This window comes from Rhinatrema bivittatum, chromosome 2 (genome assembly GCF_901001135.1).
Source record: "Rhinatrema bivittatum chromosome 2, aRhiBiv1.1, whole genome shotgun sequence".
In the NCBI taxonomy this organism is placed as follows: Eukaryota; Metazoa; Chordata; class Amphibia; order Gymnophiona; family Rhinatrematidae; genus Rhinatrema; species Rhinatrema bivittatum.
Window position 1 is genome coordinate 455,509,039 of NC_042616.1, and position 21,757 is coordinate 455,530,795.

A 21,757-nucleotide genomic window follows, 5' to 3' on the forward strand; every position below is an offset into this window, starting at 1 on the left:
GTGTGATGAATTTCATTTCTTGAAGGAGGATTGGAATGTGAAGTAATTTTGTTGTTCATTGGGGGAGTTGGTATGCTTTGTTGAACAACCAAGTTTTTAGCTCTTTTTTGAAGGTATTTAGGTTTTCTTGAGTTCTAAGCTCAGTTGGTAGTGAGTTCCAAATTTTTAGGCTGCCAAGGGAGATTGCTCTGTTTTGGGTTGAGACGAGTTGATTTGAGTGGGTTGGTGGGGTTTTTAGGAGTCCTTTATTTGCTGATCTAAGGTTATATATAATTAGTATATGCTGATAGCAGAGTTGCTTACCTGTAACAGGTGTTCTCACAGGACAGCAGGATGTTAGTCCTCACATATGGGTGACATCATCAAGATGGGGCCCAAACACGGAATACTTTTGTCAAAGTTTCTAGAACTTTGACTGGCACCTACTGGGCATGCCCAGCATGGCACTAACCCTACATCCAGCAGAGGTCTCCCTTCACTCTCATGTATAGTAAAAAGAGTGTGCGAAAAATAAAATAAAAAATCGCAAGCAAACCCAACTCCACGGGGTGGCGGGTGGGTTTCATGAGGACTAACATCCTGCTGTCCTGTGAGAACACCTGTTACAGTTAAGCACCTCTGCTTTCTTACAGGACAAGCAGGATGGTAGTCCTCCATATGGGTGAAAAGCTGAGGATGCCCGCGCATGTATCAAAAACACCCAAAGACGTGCAACAGGCACAACAACAGGGGTGGTTCTTTGGATAACTGGGAGCCTGAAATTTCCAGTGGGCTGTAGGACGGAAGTTGGGTATTAAGAACATGCCATACTGGGTCAGACCAAGGGTCCTTCAAGACCAACATTCTGTTTCCAACAGTGGCCAATCCAGGCCATAAGAATCTGGCAAGTACCCAAAAACTAAGTCTATCCCATGTTACTGTTGCTAGTAATAGCAGTGGCAATTTTCTAAGTCAACTTAATTAATAGCAGGTAATGGTCTTCTCCTCCAAGAACTTATCCAATCCTTTTTTAAACACAGCTACACTAACTGCACTAACCACATCCTCTGGCAACAAATTCCAGAGTTTAATTGTGCATTGAGTAAAAAAGAACTTTCTCCGATTAGTTTTAAAATGTGCCACTTGCTAACTTCATGGAGTGCCCCCTAGTCTTTCTATTATCCGAAAGAGTAAATAACCGATTCACATCTACCCGTTCTAGACCTCTCATGATTTTAAACACCTCTATCATATCCCCCCTTAGCCGTCTCTTCTCCAAGCTGAAAAGTCCTAACCTCTTTAGTCTTTCCTCATAGGGGAGCTGTTCAATTCCCCTTATCATTTTGGCAGCCCTTCTCTGTACCTTCTCCATCGCAATTATATCTTTTTTGAGATGCAGCAACCAGAATTGTACACAGTATTCAAGGTGTGGTCTCACCATGGAGCGATACAGAGGCATTATGACATTTTCCGTTTTATTCACCATTCCCTTTCTAATAATTCCCAACATTCTGTTTGCTTTTTTAACTGCCACAGCACACTGAACCAAAGATTTCAATATATTATCCACTATAACGCCTAGATCTCTTTCTTGGGTTGTAGCACCTAATATGGAACCTAACATTGTGTAACTATAGCATGGGTTATTTTTCCCTATATGCATCACCTTGGACTTATCCACATTAAATTTCATCTGCCATTTGATGCCCAATTTTCCAGTCTCACAAGGTCTTCCTGCAATTTATCACAATCTGCTTGTGATTTAACTACTCTGAACAATTTTGTATCATCTGCAAATTGGATTATCTCACTCCTCGTATTTCTTTCCAGATCATTTATATATTGAAAAGTAAGGGTCCCAATACAGATCCCTGAGGCACTCCACTGCCCACTCCCTTTCACTGAGAAAATTGTCCATTTAATCCTACTCTGTTTCCTGTCTTTTAGCCAGTTTGCAATCCACGAAAGGACATCGCCACCTATCCCATGACTTTTAACTTTTCCTAGAAGCCTCTCATGAGGAACTTTGTCAAACGCCTTCTGAAAATCCAAGTATATTACATCTACTGGTTCACCTTTATCCACATGTTTTTAACGCCTTCAAAAAAGTGAAGCAGATTTGTGAGGCAAGACTTGCCTTGGTTAAAGCCATGCTGACTTTGTTCCATTAAACCATGTCTTTCTTTATGTTCTGCGAGTTTGTTGTTTAGAACACTTTCCACTATTTTTCCTGGCAATGAAGTCAGGCTAACCGGTCTGTAGTTTCCCAGATCGCCCCTGGAGCCCTTTTTAAATATTGGGGTTACATTAGCTATCCTCTAGTCTTCAGGTACAATGGATGATTTTAATGATAGGTTACAAACTTTTACTAATAGGTCTGAAATTTCATTTTTTAGTTCCTTCAGAACTCTGGAGTGTATACCATCCGGTCCAGGTGATTTACTACTCTTCAGTTTGTCAATCAGGTCTACCACATCCTCTAGGTTCACCGTGATTTGATTCAGTCCATCTGAATCATTACCCATGAAAACCTTCCCCGGTACAGGTACCTCCCCAACATCCTCTTCAGTAAACAGCGAAGCAAAGAAATCATTTAATCTTTCCGCGATGGCCTTATCTTCTCTAAGTGCCCCTTTAACCCCTCGATCATCTAACAGTCCGACTGACTCCCTCACAGGCTTTCTGCTTCGGATATATTTTAAAAAGTTTTTATTGTGAGTTTTTGCCTCTACGGCCAACTGAGAATAGATTGCACAGAACAGACTGGCCAAAGATAAAATTTAGGTGGCCAGCCTTGTCCAGGCAATAATGGGCTGCAAAGGTATGGAGAGAACTCCACGTCGCAGCTTTGCAGATATCAATTAGAGGTACAGAACGAAGGTGTGCTACCGACATTGCCATTGCTCTAATAGAGTGCACTTTAATGCGTCCCTGTAGCGGAAGGGCTGCTTGTTTGTAGCAGAAGGAAATACAGTCTGCCAGCCTGGAGGACAGAGTCTGCTTTCCCACCGTGATTCCCAGCTTAAGTTTATCAAAGGAGACAAAGAGCTGGGTGGACTTCCTATGGTCTGCAGTGCATTCCAAATAAAAGGCCAGTGCATGTTTGCAGTCCAAGGAATGCAGAGCCTGCTCACCAGGAAGTGAGTGGGGTTTTGGAAAGAAAGTAGGCAGAACTATGGATTGATTTAAATGAAATTCAGATACTACTTTCGGTAGAAATTTAGGATGAGTTTGAAGGACCACCCGATCATGAAGAAATTTTGTGTAAGGGGTTAAGTAACCAGCGCCTGTACCTCACTGATCCTATGGGCAGACGTCAACACAAGAAGGAAAAGGACCTTCCAGGTGAGATGCTGTAAATCGCAAGAATGCAGAGGCTCAAACGGAGGTTTCATGAGTTGCGCTAATACCACATTAAGGTCCCAAGCAGGGGCCGGGGAACAGAGAAGGGGCTTGAGATGAAGCAAACCCTTCATGAAGCACACTACTAAGGGTTCTGTCGAAATAGAGACATCCCCTGTACCCTTATGGAAGGTGGATACCGCACTGACATGTACCCTAATAGAGGAAGTTTGTAGACCTGACTCAGAGAGGTGCCAGAGGTAGTCTAAAAACTTCGTTGTGGGGCAGGTAAAAGGATCCAACTCTTTTGAAGTGCACCACAATGAAAATCTTTTCCATTTAGAATGATAAGATCTTCTAGTAGAAGGCTTTCATGAAGCTACTAGGACCTGGGATAAAGAGTCCGAGAGATTGAGCGGCTGCAGAATTAACCTTTCAACATCCAAGCTGTCAGTGACAATGCCTGAAAGTTGGGATGGCGCAATTGTCCATTCCTTTGCAATATCAGGGACGGATTCGTGCCTAGGCGAATCTGCGGATGCACTGAGAGGTCCCGAAGGATGGGAAACCATGTCTGTCGTGGCCAGTAGGGGGCAATTAGAATCATTAGGCCCTTGTCTGTGCGTTGCTTCACGAGAATCTTGCTGATCAGAGGAAGTGGTGGGTAGGCATAGAGGAAGCCCTTTGCCCAGGACAGGGCAAACGCATCCGGTGGTGGAACTTTGCGACTGCGATGTAGGGAGCAGAAGTTGTCCACCTTGCGATTGTGAAGTGACGCAAAGAGGTTGGATGCTCTGATATCCCCACTTCCAAAATACCCAGTCCGCCACCACGGGGTTGAGAGACCACTCGTGGGGCTGAAATTCTTGACTGAGATTGTCCGCTAGAATTTTGTCCACACCCGCCAGATAGGTCGCTCTCAGGAGCATGGCCTGAGATAGAGCAAAAGCCCAAATTTGTGCTACCTTTTGACACAGGAGGTAGGACCCTGTTCCTCCCTGCTTGTTAACATACCACATCGCTACCTGGTTGTCCGTTTGGATTAGAATTGTCTTGTTGGACAAGCAATCCCGGAATGCGCAGAGAGCATATCTGATTGCTCGGAGCTCCAGAAAATGTATTTGATGATGCAACTCCTCTGCCGACCAGGTTCCCTGAGTCTGCAGTTGGTTGACATGTGCTCCCCAACCTAGAGTGGAATCATCGGTTGTTAAGATCATCTGAGGTTCTGGAGCTTGAAATGGTAGCCCTTGGAGCAGGTGGAACTCCTGGATCCACCAAGCTAGTGAGAGGTGAAGCTGCCTGGTGATATGGACAATGTTGGACAGTGAATGATGCCCCTGTGACCACTGGGACTTTAACGTCCACTGTGTTACTCTCATGGCCAGATGAGCCATTGGGGTAACATGGACCAAGGACGCCTTATGTCCCAGCAAGACGAGTACATGACGATCTGTCGTGGTTCGGCGAGACTGTATAGCACGTGCCAGCAACGCCAGCGTGTAAGCTAGGTCCCTGGGAAGGAAAGCCTTTGCTTGGATCATGTCGAGATTCGCTCCGATAAAGGAGAGAATTTGAGACGGAACTAGGTGAGACTTCTGATAATTGATTAGAAATCCCAAGGATAGTAGTAGCTGCACTGTAAGATGGAAGGAGTGAAGAACCCCTTCCAGTGACCGAGCACTCAGCAACCAATCGTCTAGTTAAGGATAGATGTGAGTACCTAGTCTTCTTAAGTATGCAGCCACTACTGCCGGGCATTTCGTGAAGACACGAGGGGCTGATGCAAGGTCGAATGGAAGTACTCGGCACTGGAAATGTTGGGTTCTGACAAAGAATCGGAGGTACTTTCTGTGAGACGGGATAATTGCGATGTGCATGTATGCGTCTTTCAGGTCTAGAGAGAAAATCCAATCCTCCTGTTGGAGAACTGGTAGTAAGGAGCCCAAGATTACCAGTGGAAACTTCTCTTTTCGAAGATGTTTGTTTAGAGCCCGAAGGTCTAATATCGGGCGAATGCCTCCCGTCTTTTTTGGAATTAAAAAGTATCGGGAGTAGAAGCCCTGTCCTCTCTGGGAAAGAGGAACCGGTTCTATGGCATTTGCTTGCAGGAGGGAAGTTATTTCCTCCTGCAGATGATGAGAATGGTCGGAGTAGGTCCACCCCGGCCGAGGTGGAGTGTCCAACGGTATGGAGAGGAAGTTTAGATGGTAACCTGGAGCTACAACTGACTGGATCCACCGGTCTGTGGTGATCTTTAGCCACATGGTGGTGAAGTGGCACAGCTGACCGCCAACAGGCAGAGATGACAGAGGGGTAGGACATTTGCTCTCTAGCGGGAAGTCAAAATCCCTCAGCAGGACTAGGCGGAGAAGGGAGACCCCTAGGTTGTGCCTTCTGAGTCCGTGGCTGCCGCGGTGGAGGCTTCTGGAACAGACGGGACGGATGAGCCCATGCTGGTGGGGGATGATATCTCCAGGCTTTGTACGTTGGTCGTTTCGCCTCCCGTCTAAACGGCCATTTGGAGGAAGTCAGAAACTCAGCATGAGCAGCCGATAGCTGAAGGAGTGTTTCATTGTGATCCTTCAGCTGGGCCACCATCTCCTGGATCTTTTCTCCAAAGAGATTATCCCCTGTGCATGGGAGATCAACCAAATGATCTTGCACCACCGGGCGGAGATTTGAGGACTTCAGCCAAGCCCAATGCTGAGCGCTGATGCCCGCCGCTGACAATCGGGATGCAGTATCAAATACATCATACGCCGATCTGACCTCATGTTTCCTGGCGTCGAAGCCTTTCTTAATGATAGAGTTCAGCTGATCTTGAAGCTGCTCCGGGAGGGACTCAAAGTCCTGTAATTGTTTGAAGAGATTCCGATTGTACTGTGTCATATAAAGTTGATACGACGCAATATGTGAAATAAGCATAGCTCCGTGGAACACTCTGCCATCAAGGAACTTCTGCTCCTTCCCGGGTGGTGCTGAAGAATGAGGCTTTGGACGCTTGGCCCTCTTCTGGGCGGACTCCACCACCACCGATTGATGTGCTAATTGCATCTTTTGGAAGCCAGGGGATGGCTGCACCAAATAGATTGCATCCGTTTTGCGATTCACAGGAAGAATCGTCCCAGAATGCTCCCAGTTTCGCTACATCAGGTCTAGTAGAACTTCATGGATGGGGACAGACATTATTTCCTTTGGAGGGTCCAGGAACTGAAATACCTCCAGCATCTTATACCCGGAATCCTCCTCAGTCTGTAAAGTAAAAGGAATAGTCTCCGCTATCTCCTTGATGAAGCTAATAAAGGAGACGTCTTCCGGCGGAGACTTGCACCTTTCCTCCGGAGACGAGGGCTCTGATGGAACATCGGCTGACTCTTGGGAATCCAATGTCTCATCTGCCCCCGCATCCATTGGTGGTCGTAGCGGAAGAAACAGACCCCCTCCGGCCAGAGGAGGTCTTGGCACAGACGGTATCGGTGCCGGCATCGATGTTCCGGGCCTTGGCACCAATAAATCCAGATCCGGCACCAGTGCTGGGCGAAGTTGCAATGGCATCGGTGACTTCGCCGGTCTCCTCGATGCGGGCACTCCCGAAGGCCCCAGGATGGGCTTCGGCCTAGACACGTCCTCTTCATCCGATGACAGTGGAATGGGTGTCGGTGGAGCCATGGGGATCGGTGATTTCCTCGGTGCCCCCAGCAGGGCACCGATAAGCACATCGAGCTTATCGAGGAGAGGGAGTAGGATCAGTGACATTGGTGCCAGTTCCGGCACGGGCACAGGCAGTCTTGGGAGGCCTTGAACAGCCTGGAACACTGCCTCTTGCACCATACAGTGCAATTCCTCTCGGAACGCTGGGGTGGTGAGCCCCAGGTCCGGAGTGGGAGGCATGGCGGGCAACGCCGGAGGGTCCACCGGTCCCGGTTGAGTCTCGGCAGCTGCGTCCACTGAAGGCGAGGGACGCATTGGTGCATTCAGCTTCGAGGATGATCCATGCTCCTCAGCTCGGGTTTTCTTCTTCGTTGGCTCTAGACTCGATGATGACGCCATCGGTGACCCCGAAGTCGAAAGCACCGGCCTCCGGTGCTTGTGCTGGTGGCTTTTCACAGTGCTCAGCCTTTCCTGACTTCAGCACCGATGACGGGGATGCCGAAGACTGAGATACCGACCGGGACTCCTCAGCATCAAAGCGATGATGTTGCTTCGCCGGGGACGGAGTCGATGGTGCCTGTGAAGACAGTCACTGAAATAAGAGCACCATTTTTTCCCCAAACGTGTCCGACGGCACAATTGGTACACGTCTCCACGTCGTGCTGAGACACAAGACACAAACCAAATGAGGGTCTGTGATTGACATGGTCCTCGGGCAGTCAGGGCACCAACGAAAACCCATCAACATCGTGGCCGTCGAAAAATTTAGGCTGGCCGCGGTCAGTGCCGATAAGGCCTACACCAGTCCCCGCTGGGAACCGACCAAAAACGGGGCAAACTTACCGTATGGACGTGGCAATCGACGGCGGAGAAGGGAGACCCCTAGGAGGTATAAACTTTTGCAAGTTTTTAAATAAATTTCCTGAGAAGAAAATTCCTGTCAGGAACTTGTGAAGAGCTCCAAAAATCCGCATGGCTAAAGCTGCCCGGAAAAAAAGAGACTGAAGGGAGACCCCTGCTGGATGCAGGGTTAGTGCCATGCTGCGCATGCCCAGTAGGTGGCAGTTAAAGTTCTAGAAACTTTGACAATAGTATTCCGTGATTGGGCTCCATCCTGATGATGTCACCCATATGTGAGGAATACCATCCTGCTTGTCCTGTGAGAATATGTTACAAATGATATACAATATCACATGAGACAATCAGATTAAGTACTAGTAACTCTTTCAAATATGGATAGTCTCATGTGTTTAAGATATAGCCCTTCTTCTAGGTGTAATGAATGCAGGAACACACTCACTACATCAGGGCTTAGTCCATGCACAATTCCACTAAACTCTGATGTGGATTCTCTAAAAGGGAGAGAGAGAATGGGGGAGTTTAAACCTCCAAGGCCCTAAACATAATTAATCTCTTCTGTGGTTATTTGTTCAGACTCAGTCTCTCCATAACATTTCAAGTGCCAATATATAGACAAGACACACATGGTGTACCAAAATAAAAGTTTACTGTTTATCTTGTTCAATAGAAATTAATTAGCACCAAGTACATTTTCTTCTTGTAACATCTACAATCACAGCAATAAACCAAATCCAAATGATCTATATCTGTAATCCCTTAAAGATCTCCCTGGCATAGTATCTGATGTCCACTACTTGATACTTAATCATCTAAATTCTTCTTTCTGTATCAGCCTGAAAGACTGTAGAGGAAGAGAGAAAAGCTGAATACAGTGACCACAAGGCTCCACAGAAAAGAAAGAGACTGAAGAATTCTGCCAAGGGGGCAGAGTGATAACTACAGCTGCACATGCTCAATAGGGCATGTTTGAAAGTTCTAGATTCTTTGAGATCAAAGTTCTGTGCCGGGCTCCATCTGATGATGTTATCCATGTGTGAGGACTTTCAACCTGCTTGTCCTCTGAGAAAGAGCAATTCAAATATTACAACAGACCTTAGAAGACCAATACACCTTTTATTGAAACCAGAGATATACACAGAAAATATACACTAACAGAATCCCTCATCTTAGTCACACATACAGATAAACAAAAAACTCAAGAAAAATAAAATATTATAGAGAAATCATACTAATAGAAATAAATATTTCAAAACAGCTAATGAAAAGAACATCCAATAATTAAAATCTCATGAAAGTGTTTATAAACTTCCCAAAACACCAATATAATATATCAATTCAGCAGACACCAAACATCCAATAATGAAACTCATAAGAATTTAAAAATCTGCCACTCTCCATATCTGGGATTTTTTTTTTAAAGTATCATCATTATTTCCAGACACCAAGAGATTGTCATGGATTAGGAGAATGGGGACACACACACACACCTTCCCTTCTCTTTCTCTCTCACTCACATTTACACACAGGCTTGTCTCACACATATAACCTCTTCCTCATATAGGCTCTCTAGCTCTCATACACATGCACATACACACAGGCTCTCTGGGTCTCAGACCAATCCCCTGAAGTCCTATCCGGCCCCAGAAATTTGTTCCCAAACCCCCTCTCCCCAGCATTCTTGCTCCCAAGCCTCCTCTCAGACCCCCAAACTCCCCAGCAGTCTTGGTCCAAAGCTCCTTCTCAGACCCCCATTCCCCAACACTCTTGGACCCAAGCCTTGTCTCCCCTCTCAGACCCCTTAACTCTCAGCAGTCTTGCTCAACAGTTCCCTCCCCTCCCAGGCCCTACTTCTCAGTAGTCTTGCTCTCAAGCTACCTTCCCTCGCCCTCGACAGGACCCCCTATTTCCCAGAAACTGTTCCCCAGTCCTCAGCAGTTTTGTTCCCCCTCCCATATCTTCTTATCCACAATCACCTCACTGCAGGTGGCCAGTGCATTATTTCCTTTCCATTGGTGCTGCAGCAACCCCTTCACTCACTCTCTATGCTTTAAACATTCAGAGGATTGCGGCCTTGCAGTGTGGGCTGCTTCTTTCTCCTCGGCTGTTGGCACTTGACATCATTCAGGAGCTGGCAGCCAGGAGGGAGGAAGCATCCTGCACAGCAAGGCCGAGATCCTTTGATTCTTCAGGTGCAGGGAGGGTGAGAGTGAGGGGATTGCAGCAACACCGCAGGGATGAGCAGCGGAAAGGGAATAACGCGCCCTCCCACAGCCATCAATGAGGCTTCTCCAGTTGCCTGTAAAAGACTGGGGTTGCATGGCCCCCTGCGGTTCCCCACATTTCCAACACCTATGTGCACACATACCGTGAGGGAGCCATTTTGAGCGCTGGGTGTGCTTGTGCTCTGCTCGCCATGCGTCTGTGTGTTTCCATAGAGTGATAGGCTGTGCTCGCTAGGCTGACCCACGTAGTCCTGAGCCTGTTGCACCCCATACTCTGTGGGAATGCCATTCTGTGGGGGTGGTGGGAATGGGATGGCAGCGAAGGGTGGAACCATTGCATCAGGAGTAGCTGTTGGCTCCTGATTACCCTGGAAGCAGAGAAAAAAAAAAACCTCATCAGCTTTCACATGTAGCTTCACAATACATTTTCAATATAGTATTTAGAGCAGCAAAAAGTTGATTATTTGCCAAACTAGAGACCCAGATTCAATTTCCAGGTCTGGCGCCTGCTCCTCAGGTTGGTTGACAGAGTGTGCAGCTGAAATGTCACATCAGCATGGGCATTCAAATACTGCTGGGAAAGCAGGACGAATATCTAAGTTACTCATAACAATTATTTACTAGTTACCTCAAAGGCAGTTAAAATTGAAGTATTTCATTGCTCAGAAATGATCTGACAGTAAAGTATAATGGCTTTGGTTTTATCATGGATTCTAGTACTAGCATAAAACAAAAACACTATAAAAAAAAAACCTCTCAGAAATAAAGAAGAAACAAAAACAAGTTATTTGTGCAAGACCTATTTCATCTGTTTTCCCAGTATTTTCAGTTAATTATTTACAGTTAAATACTGCAAGGTTTTTTTTATTGTGTTACTATTTGATTTATATTTTGCTTTTCAGGCATTTCAAAGCAGATTACATTCAGATGGTATCTCTTATTTGGTTAAAAAATTAAAACTGCACTCCTATGAATGTGCTGGCATTTTTGGACAGAGCTGAGGATTACCAAGTTCTTGCAGAGTTACAGAATTTAGCCGGATAAAAAAGGGACGTTTCATGGGCGTTTTTGAGTTATCAGGCTAACCTAGCCAAATATCAGGTATATCTGGCTATGTTAACTGGATAACTTTAGACCTGCTTCTGAGCAGGTCTAACGTTATCCGGCCACATACGCTACTTAACCAGATATCTTTAAAAGATATTCTAATAAGCAGCGGTGTCACCCAACAAAATAACAGGTTCACATATTAGTAGGCGGCCAATCACCCGCCATCCAAAGCGTAGATAAAGCCTTGCCAGACCATAGTCTCTTACTCTCACTCAACTCCCCTCTCCCCTAACCTATTTAAAACTGAAGTGTCCAGCATACAATTCTGATCGGTAAACGCGCCATTTGGCTGTCTCCCCGCCTTTCTCCCACCCACAGCAAAGAATCTTGGTGCCTGCCCCCACTCCCCCCAACTCTTCCCATCCCGGCCAATAACTTTTTTTTTTTTTTTAATCTGTGTCAGGAGCGAGGGGGCCTTCTTCCCCACTCCCGTTGCCTCCAGCATTGCTTTGACAGCGGCAGCGCTGGAAGTGTAAGCTTATGTTGAAGTTTATGCTTCCAGTGTTGCCGCTGTAAGAGCAACACTGAAAGTGCTGGGAGCAGGGAAGAGGGTCCCTTGCTCCTGGCACGCATAAAAAAGGTATTTACCAGGATGGGGAGGGTCTTGGGGGGGGAGCCAGGCACCATGATTCTTTGTTGTGGGTGGGTAGGCAGCCGAATGGCATTTACATCGATTGGGACTGGAGACTGTATGCTGGGCTTTTCAGTTTTAAATAGGTTTGGGGAGAGGTGAGTGGGTGGGGGTAAGAGACTATGGCTTGGTAAGGCTTTAAGCATCATACTTTGGGGAGGGGGGGAAATTGGCCGCCCTCTAATCTGAACCTGTTAATTTATAGGGTGACAATGCTACTTAACTGGATATCTTTTAAAAATATCCAGTCAAGTAGCATGTTATGCAGCCACACAGAGCTGGATAAAAATAACTTAATTGGCTAAATTCAAACATAGCTGGTTATGTTTTTGTTATCCAAATATATGTAACAGTATAACTTTAGGTAGGTTATATTTAGTGGATAACTTGTCCACTAACTGGGTTACTGAATATAGACCGCATTGTGGATATCCTGAAAGCCTGACTGGCTAAGTGTGCCCCGAGGACTGGGTTGTTAAGCACTGCTCTGAAGGAAAGAAAAGTTGTAGAATTTAAGGTCTTATTCTCCTCCTCTGGCTTCTTTTTCAGACCCTAACCAGCATACAGTGGTGTAACTGCATGGTATCCCTGTATCTTCCCCTTCCCCTCATTATTTTTTTAATCACATCATTAAACGGAAAGAATGCTCTAGAACGAGGGGTCATGGAATGAGGATGAAAAGGGGTAGACTCAGGAATAATCTTAGGAAATATTTCTTTACAGAGAGGGTGGTAAATGTATGGTACAGCCTCCCAGTAGATGTGGTACAGACAAAAACAGTATCTGAATTCAAGAAAGCATGGGATAAACACAGGATCTCTAAAAAAGTGATGGAAAGCAGAATTGCTTACCTGTAACAGGTGTCTCCGAGGACAGCAGGATGTTAGCCCTCACACATGGGTGACATCAGATGGAGCCCTGGCCTGGAATTTTGATCTCAATGATTCTAGAACTTTCAAACATGTCCTACTGAGCATTTGCAGCTATAGTCATCACCCTGCCCTCTAGGCAGTGTCCTTCAGTCCATGATATAGCTATACATGGAGAAACCAACTCCCAGGAGAGGGGTGGGTTTTGTGAGGACTAACATCTTGCTGTCCTCGGAGAACACTTGTTACAAATAAGCAAATCTGTTTTCTGAGGACACATGGGTGATTCCCAAGCTACAGGTTGTCCAAGCAGGACAAAGCAGGAAACCTCACAGTGCTGAAAGCACCACCTCTTTCTCTTTTGCCTATGAGGCAGCTGACCCTAGGTGGGAAAAGAGTTGGGTTCTACAAAGAGAAAACCATAGAAACGACTGAAGCACAAAACTCCCATGCATAGCAGGGGCGCCTAAGGCAGAGGAGTGATGCAAGTGCCAGCAAAAAACACTCTGCTTCATGGTATACATTACAAGCAGGGTTTCAGATCAAGAAACCCTGACAATGACAGTAGATCTAGAAACTCCTAGATACAGAAAAAAGTCTAGAGATGTAAACAAGAGAAGGACTCTTGGATGAAGACCGCATTTTTACAAGACAACAAAAAAACCAACTGGGGCCGGAGAACTACCAGGAAAGAAACTGCGGTCCACTGGCATCCAAAGGACAGAATGCACCTGCACAAGTGTGCCCATGTTTGGTTGAAAGACACAATGGGCAGAAAAACCCAAACAACGCTTGGGAGAATAATCAGCAATAATGGTAGTGTCTGTGACAGATCCTATGTGCCAAAGCACCAGACACATCTGACCATGCAGGACAGCATCAAGTGATGAAAGGCAAGTCCTGAATGAAATCACTAGCCCAAACCCTCGGGCAGGGAGATAAATTAGGCCTAAAGCTCACCCACACTACACCCTCTCATGGGCAAGGGTATCCATCCTGTCTACAGGATAGTTCAGGTGAGCAGGAAGGCATTTTGGGACAAACTAGTGAAGTGAGAAAAGCTAAAGGCAGTATTGACCAGAACTTGGCGAAAATATAGGGAAAAGTGGTGTATCTTTCCCTGCAAGTATACACTAAGATATACTACGAATGCCCTAGCTTATCCTCCCCTCCCCTCGAAATTCCAACTGGAAGTTGGAAGGAGCAAATAACATAAGGAGGCAGACCAGTGAACTGCAGGGGTAAGAACAAATTGCTAGGTTGTATATCTCAACCCAAGTGAATAACTCACTGCCAATTCCAGTAGGGAGTTACCCATGAGTTAGAGCCCTCAGCCTGCTTGGAAGAGCTGAAACAGAGCAAATCCCCCAAGGAAAAAGTACGGAAATACTCCACCAAGTGACAGGATTTCTTCACCAGCCCAGAAATCCTAACGGTACCAGGAAAGGATCAGTGTGATCTCGGAACAGATTGCCACGAACCTGACTTAGGTATTAATACCTCAGCTATGATTACATATACTTCCCCCAAGGAAGCACTTGGTCCAGTAAATAGAACAATTGTTGCAGGAACCAGGACTCCCCTGTCCACAAACAGGGTTAACCCTAAAATGTGGAAATATAGCTTTCATGCCACTGCAACCAAAGAGCAGCATCTCTGTTGTCGGGTTCCTCATCCCCCAACTCCCTCAGCCACGGGTATGGTATTAGGTTGAAAGGCATACTTGCCAATTAGATGGACTAGAACACTGAGATAGGCTCCTGAGGAAAGAATGACCGGCAATAGTGATCCTTATCAAAAAATTCCCATTGAGCTCAGCAGGTATCAAAGGGGACTCTTAGATGGGAAAAACCCGTACACTTCTCCAGGGAGTCACTCTGGAATGGCTCCCCTGTGAAATAGACCTGCTGTGCGCCTTAGGACAACCTAAGGAGAGCGCTACTGCTTGACTGGCTCTCTGAGCCCACAAGGAACCAAGAGCAACCACCAGTCAGAAGCAGTGTCAATTCTTCTCCAGGAAGAGGAGAATGAGGGGACACCTCTTGTAGGAGTGGACAACTGGGCATCCAGATGGGAACTCATGAGGGTTGCCCTGAAACCCAGTTCAATCTCCCCATCCTGTAGAGAAAGGAAAGCAACGGGAATCAGGACCTCATGATCCTGAAAAACTTTTCAACTCTCCAGTTGAGAGTTGAGTTATATCATTGATTGCTGAGGTTCAGAGGCAACCAATCTGCCACTGGCAGCTACCCTGAAATGAGGAGGCCACCACAGTAATCAATGGAGGACCCCAGCAAAAACAGTCCAATGACCGCTGCTACTGTCCCCTGGTCCTGACCTACAAGGAGAGGCACCGATTCAAAGAACTGACATTCCAGTTCAGCGATAACCTGCAAAGGCCAGAGCTCTAGGGGCTTCCCCACAAAAGGGATTTGTGACACGGAATGGGTCGAAAGAAACTCCTCTTCTGAGGAAGGAGAAGACTCCTGACACCACTCTCCTGGTGTCTACTCCCTTAAGGGTTCAAGCAGGAACGCAGTTCTAGTTCAGACCTGTGGCTGTGGTGCACAACCTGTTGTTCTCGCCACGAGGGAAGCGCACACCCCCATACAGCAGAAGGCAATTGGAAAAATAGATCCCTCCACTGTAAAATCACGCTGACTAGTACTCACACGTTGGTATTCCATCCATGGATGGGAGCCATCCTACGAGCCCACCTGCCGTGCTTATGGGTAGAATCCCATGGCACAACAAGGACCAAGCACCACCTGTTAAGAATCATTGGCTATGTGATACCAAAAGTGCTCTCCAGCATTTTGTGGTGCAGAACTGATGAGGAGGCTGGTACCTTTACGTGACAATGGAAGAACCCTAGCATGACAGTACTACACAGACAGGGAAAATTCCACCTGTCATTTCCTGAGGCGCTTGGAGCAGATACCTTGCTATACCTGACCGCGCATGCTGCGCCCCATTGTCACTAACTCCCAGTGGAATGAATAGGAACAGTGTGATGACGGCATGCGCAGTACCACTGGGGCTCTGGTTATTGCATGGGGGTGGGTAGCATACTATGGCATCTCCCCCGCCAATACATGATAATGCTCCAAGAGGCTGGACACAGCCCTTGAAACTGCATTGGGAATGGCTCACAGATGTTTCCCTCATGGAACAGCAGCAGCGAAGTCCACAGTGACCAACAGTGCCCATGGTGCTCTGCGGTCAGGTCCTGCAGCATCCGACCACGTCCACTGCTTTTGCACTCACCAACGATGCACCACATCAAGGGCAACAAACCAATAACTGCCAGCGCCATCGACTGTTCCACTTGGTTTACCTATCCATCCGGGGGCATCGATGCTGCAAGCTCAATGCCGTCCCTCGCCAGCGGCTATAGCTGACGATAGCCTCGCTAGTTCTCATTAGTACTGATGGTGCACGAATCCAGGCGGGGCCCTCCAATGCCCCCAATTCCAGCGGCTCAGGCCCCCAAGACTGTTGGCATCCATGGTGCTTGATCGCTGTAGGCCAATAATGGGACAGCAGAATAGCCCTCAGTGTCCCATCTGGAAACTGCAAGGAGGCCAGAGGGCCCCGGACCACTGTGCCTGGATGCCTCAGCATCCCAGGTTTCCTGGAGTGGATGGCACCGTTGGCACTCGATCCATCCAAGGCTGAATCCTCTGTCGCCCGAGGGTTTCAGTGGCACTTGAGGGCTCTCGAGCTCTGGTGGTCGATGGTCCCGTTAATGGTGCTCGACCTTGTTTAAAGCGGCAACGAAAGGCATCGGTGGCCAACACGCCCAATGGCCTCCATGGTGGCACTGCAACTCGATGTCCTCCATAGCAGCCCTGCACCTCAATGGCATCGAGGCCACATACCTCGAAGGCATTGAGGATGGCCACACATGCACCTCGATGGCAGCTCCAATGGCATCAAGGGGGACCCATGGCGCTCGATGGCAGCCCTGGTCCCCGACACTACAGGTTGATGCCAATACTCCGTTACATTGAGGCCCAAGGCGCTCGATGACTCCGGTGCACCGAGACAATGCCTATGGCACAGAAGGCCCTTATGGCTTCAAGGGTGGTCATGCACTTTGATGACATAGAGGGTGCCCCAGCACCTCCTCGGCATCCACGGCAACAATGGTGCTCAATGGCAGTCCTAGCCTCAATGCATCAGATCAATGGTGTGCTGGTCACAGTTGTGCACGGGCAACCATTACTCAGCATGGCACTGAAGGTGCGGCAGCAAGCTGCTTGCCCAGGCTCCTGCTCACCCTCTTTCTCAAGGAGACTGCACTGCCATCACAGGCAAGCAAGAGGGGAGGCTACATCATCTAGGGCTCCTGCCCATGGAGACTAGCTCCTTTGAGAGTGGGGAGAATGAGTCATCCCCGCAACAGGAATGATGTGGTCCTTGATCTCTTCACTGTCTGAACCTCCATCAATGCTGATCGATTGGTGAAATGACATGAAACTCTTGCCTGTGCAAAACACAGGCAAGTCCCCAAGCTCAGCGGCCTCACGGATCACCCACAGATTGCAATCAGCCAGTTCTGCCAGCATCTGACAAAGATACAAAAAAAGATAGAGCAAGGAGAGGACACAGATACTAAACTGCAGGAACAGTATTTATTTGATAAAGGATAGTAATAGATTCTGCCAGACTGCACAGCGACTAAGGCCCGCCACGCGGCTGACAGACAATGGAAAGAAGAGGAAAAATGAAAAGAAATAACACTACCGTGAGGTATAGGAAAGTAAAACAGCTGCAGCTCTAGAAAAAATCACTTCAAAAACTGTGAGGAGATAAAACTGAATACCATGTCAGACATGGCTCCTGCAACCACACAGCTCCACTGAAAGAGAGAGACTGGGGAACTCTGCCTAGTGGGCAGGGTGATGACTACAGTTGCACATGCTCAGTAGGGCATGTCTGAAAGTTCTAGAATCTTTGAGATCAAAGTTCCGGACCACGGCTCCATTCTATGTCATCACCCATGTGGGAGTACTAACATCCTGTTTGTCCTCGGAGAAATTATAAAGCTAAATTACTTGGTGGATGGGCAGACTAGATGTTCCATATGATCTTTTCCTGCCGACATGTTCTTATGAACAGTGCTCTTCTCAAATTTACATGGCTAATAGTGGTTTATAGAAATTTTCTCCAGGATCTTGTCTAAACCCTTTTTAAATCATCTTCGCTAACTGCTTTAGTCAAATCCTTTGGCAACAAATTCCACAGTTAAATTGTGAGAAAGTATATTTTTTACTCCGTGCACAATTAATTTTAAAAGGTGCTACCTTTTAGCTTCATGGAGTGTCCCCTAGTTCTCGTAATATTTGAAAGGGTAAATAACTGTTGCTATTTACCTGCCTCGCCCCCCCCCCCCCCCTTATTATTTTATAGACTTCTATCATAGCTCCTCTCAGCCATCTCTTCTCCCAGCTGAAGGGCCCTAACTTGTTTAACTTTTCCTCACAGGAGAGCTGTTCCATTCCTTTTTATTATTTTAATGGCTCTTTGCTGCAACTTTTTTTTTAAGCTTTGCTATATGTTTTTTTTGGAGAAGGGGGCGACCAGAACTGAACACAATGGTCAAGGTGTAGTTGCACTATAGATCTATACAAAGGCATTATGATACAGTCTATTTTATTTTCCATTCCTTTCCTTATAATGCCTAACATTCTACTTGCTTTTTTGATCGCAACTGCACAGTGACCTGAGGATTTCAAAGTACTGCCCATAGTAACTAAGATTCTTTCCCTGGGTGCTGAATTTCAGCACAGTCTTAACACATAGCCTTTTGCATGGGCCTCAGAGTCAGCAGCCCTGTGCTGAAATTCACACATCTTCACTTCTAAAAAATGACCAGTGTATTCTTCGCTGTCTGTATCTTTATCTTGACACCACTTCAATAGCAAGCATCCCTTACTTTCCAAACAAAGTTGCAACTGTCCAGCCACAGTTAGGCCAAAAATACCCCACAGAGAGCTCTGTGTCAGGACAATGGGCTTCCTGAAGCCCCTTCCAGTCTGGGTAGCTATCCAAGGAATACACTATATACTGACAGAATGACTGTTAAACAAAGCCTCCAGGAAACAAAAGGCCACCATGACTGCTGAAAAGACAGGTTCACATGTACAGCTAATGCAATGAAATAAATCTAAGAGGAAAGGTAAGTGTAGAGGGGGAAAGAGCCTGGCGTGCTTTATACATGAATAGAGATAAACTATCAAATTGTTCTGGTACACAAGGAGGTAGATTTTAAAAACACACACGCACGCGAACAAAAGTACACCAGATTTTATAAGATACGCGCGTAGCCGCGTGTATCTTATAAAATCAGGGGTCGGCGCACGCAAGGCTGCGCAAAATCGGCAGCCTGCGCGTGCCGAGCCGCGCAGCCTGCCTCCGTGCCCGCTCCGAAATCAGAGCGGCCTCTGATGGAACTTTCCTTCCACGTCCCCCCACCTTCCCCTCCCTTCCCCTATCTACCCCACCCCCAAGCCCTACCTAAATCCCCCCCCCCCCCTTTTACCTTTGTTGGGCAAGTTACACCTGCTTGAAGCAGGCGTAACTTGCGCGCGCCGCCCCGGCATCCCCCGGCACAGGCCGCAGTGCCGGGGGACTCAGGACCGCCCTCCCGGCCAGCCCCTGAACCGTCACCACGCCCCCAGACCCCGCCCCCTGATCCGGACACGCCCCCCGGACACACCCCCTCCCGCCCCTTTTACAAAGCCCCGGGACTTACGCGTGTCCCGGGGCTTTGCGCACGCCAGCGGCCTATGCAAAATAGGCGCGCTAGCGCGAGAGTGCCCTGCGCGCATAAATCCAGGAGGATTTACGTGCGCAGGGGTTTTAAAATCTACGCCATGACTATTAGAGAAGTCTGTTACGGTGTTAATGAAAGATCAAGAAATAAGATATATTATGGTAGGAGTTGCAAAGTAAACTAATGGTTTGAGTAGTGTGTTGCCAGAGAAAGCCAGGGTTCAAATCTTAATTCACCCCCATTGCCTCAGGTACAAAATTAGGGGCCAATGTAATAAGATGAGCTCGGGACAGCAACACCAGTTACTTGCAGTTGTAAGCAAATTTTATTACTGATGCGGGATGGCGTTCTATGCTTGTTTCTGCCCCCTGATGTAAATTTGATGGTAAATAGCTAACTCGTGTTTCTTAACCCTGGAAATTTAACTCCTAATCAGAAGTGGAGTAAGGTTTGCAGATCTGTGATTTATGTATTCAAAAAAATGCTTTTGTGCTGAAAACATTTTCTATGAATATAGATCATATTCTATGCATAAAGCATTTACTGTGCATAAATCCAGATGTCCAACACGGTTAAGAACAGAACATAAAGACCACTAAGTTCTCCAAACTCAAGTCACTCAGGATTTATGTGCAAAATACATTTTTTGTGTGCATAAACCACATTTTTTGTTCAGTATTTTGTATGTGCACCCTTTCTGATTAGCACCTTTTTTTTTTTTTTTTTTAACCATTACCTTTGTGCATCGGGAGTTAATGAATTTCAGCGCACAGTTTTAACACACAGTTTATTACATTTGCCCCTTAGATTGTAAATTCTTTGGGGCAGCACAATACCTACTGTACTTGAATGTAACTTGTGCTGCCCTATAGAAATTGAGTTTCAAAAGGTATTAATTAAATCTAAAACAAATCCAAAATTTATCACCACAACATGGGGTATATAGCAAAAACTGAATTGTGGCATTTTCCCAAAAAGAACTGCAATACTTCATAACACAAAGTTAAAAGAAAGACTGAGGTAGCTGCGTGTGAACACCCACACAAGGGCAAAGCAAAGCTCTGCTACTGGAGAAAAGTTCCGAACCATGCTACTGGGAAATGTCACACATGTCACGCATCGCTCTTTCACTCGCTTATCGACAGAGACTGTTGTACTTCAAAAGTTACAACAATATTGGAATTCAAGAAAGTATAGGACAAGCACAGAGCAGCCTTAGCTGTTGGCGATAAGGGTAAAGCCAGAGATCACTCAGAATCAGTAGTACTGCAACAAAAAGGGAAAATAAACAGTGTAGGCTCTTTATCTGCTGTCTATTTTTTTTTCTCAAAGTCATGATTACGTCATGGTGGTTTGCCCAGCTTTTGGGTCCATGTGGGGTAGGCTCATATCATGACAGAGTTGGCAGCATGAGGTGATGATGTCATCGGGCTCCCTTTTATTGGCAGTGTTCAGAGAGCTCGCCGCCATTAATCACATACCAATGAATTGAATGAGTATTACATCTGAGGAGCATGCGATCCAAGATAAGGGAGCTGAGTGGCAACGAGATGTAGGGATTGGGAGACACCGTGATTCAATTGGCTCTCAGAGATCGGTGCAACGACGGAGGAGGAGCACGTTGCAAGCCATATTTCTCAATCAGATTCAAGAGTGCACAAGTAGCCTTAGGGCCAGTGGGTCACGGAGAGGGAATGGCGGGACCCATCAACACTAGAGCACGCGGTGGAGCTTCCAATGTGTAGTAGGAGTGGGAGACTGATGGTTAGCTAACTGGAGGCGGAGTTCAAAAAGAAGGTACATGTTGGGGAGCAGATCTGAGCGAGTGGGCAGTGCTATAAGAGAGAGCCAGGACAGGCCCAACAAGCATACACAGCATCACAGCGCACTTGGCATAACCGCAGTTTTGGATCCCAACTAGAGATGACAATTCATTATTAATAAAAATGTAACTTTTTTTTTTTTTTTTTTTTTTTTTTTTAAAAGGAGATCCTTGCCAGTCATGGAGGGGAGCATGCAATCGCAGAGTTTACATTCTGGTTCCGTACACGCAGGTCCAGGCAATCATCTAGAGCAGCGGTTCTCAATCGGAGTGTCGCGGCACACTAGTGTGTTGCGAAGCACCGGCAGGTGTGTTACACACCTGCTGCTCTCCCCCCCCCCCCCCCCCTTCACCTCAGCGAGACGAACACTGCTGCCGTTCCTGCCCGGGCTATCAGCACATTCAAGCCCAGAGGGGAACAGCAGCAGTGTTTGTGGAAGCCGGCATCAGGAACGTGACCTTTTCTTCTTCCTGCCCCTGTGGCCC

General features: G+C 46.8%; 1 protein-coding gene across 16 annotated transcripts in view; it reads right to left on the reverse strand.

Annotated features, from left to right (window-relative positions):
• RBFOX2 (RNA binding fox-1 homolog 2) overlaps window positions 1-21,757 on the reverse strand; it is a 932,501-nt gene that overhangs the window by 445,123 nt on the left and 465,621 nt on the right. For all 16 annotated transcript variants that reach the window (XM_029590392.1, XM_029590393.1, XM_029590386.1 and 13 more), the window contains one exon: window positions 10,202-10,426. In XM_029590392.1, the coding sequence (XP_029446252.1) occupies window positions 10,202-10,426 (225 nt within the window). The remainder of the gene's footprint in view (window positions 1-10,201; window positions 10,427-21,757) is intronic.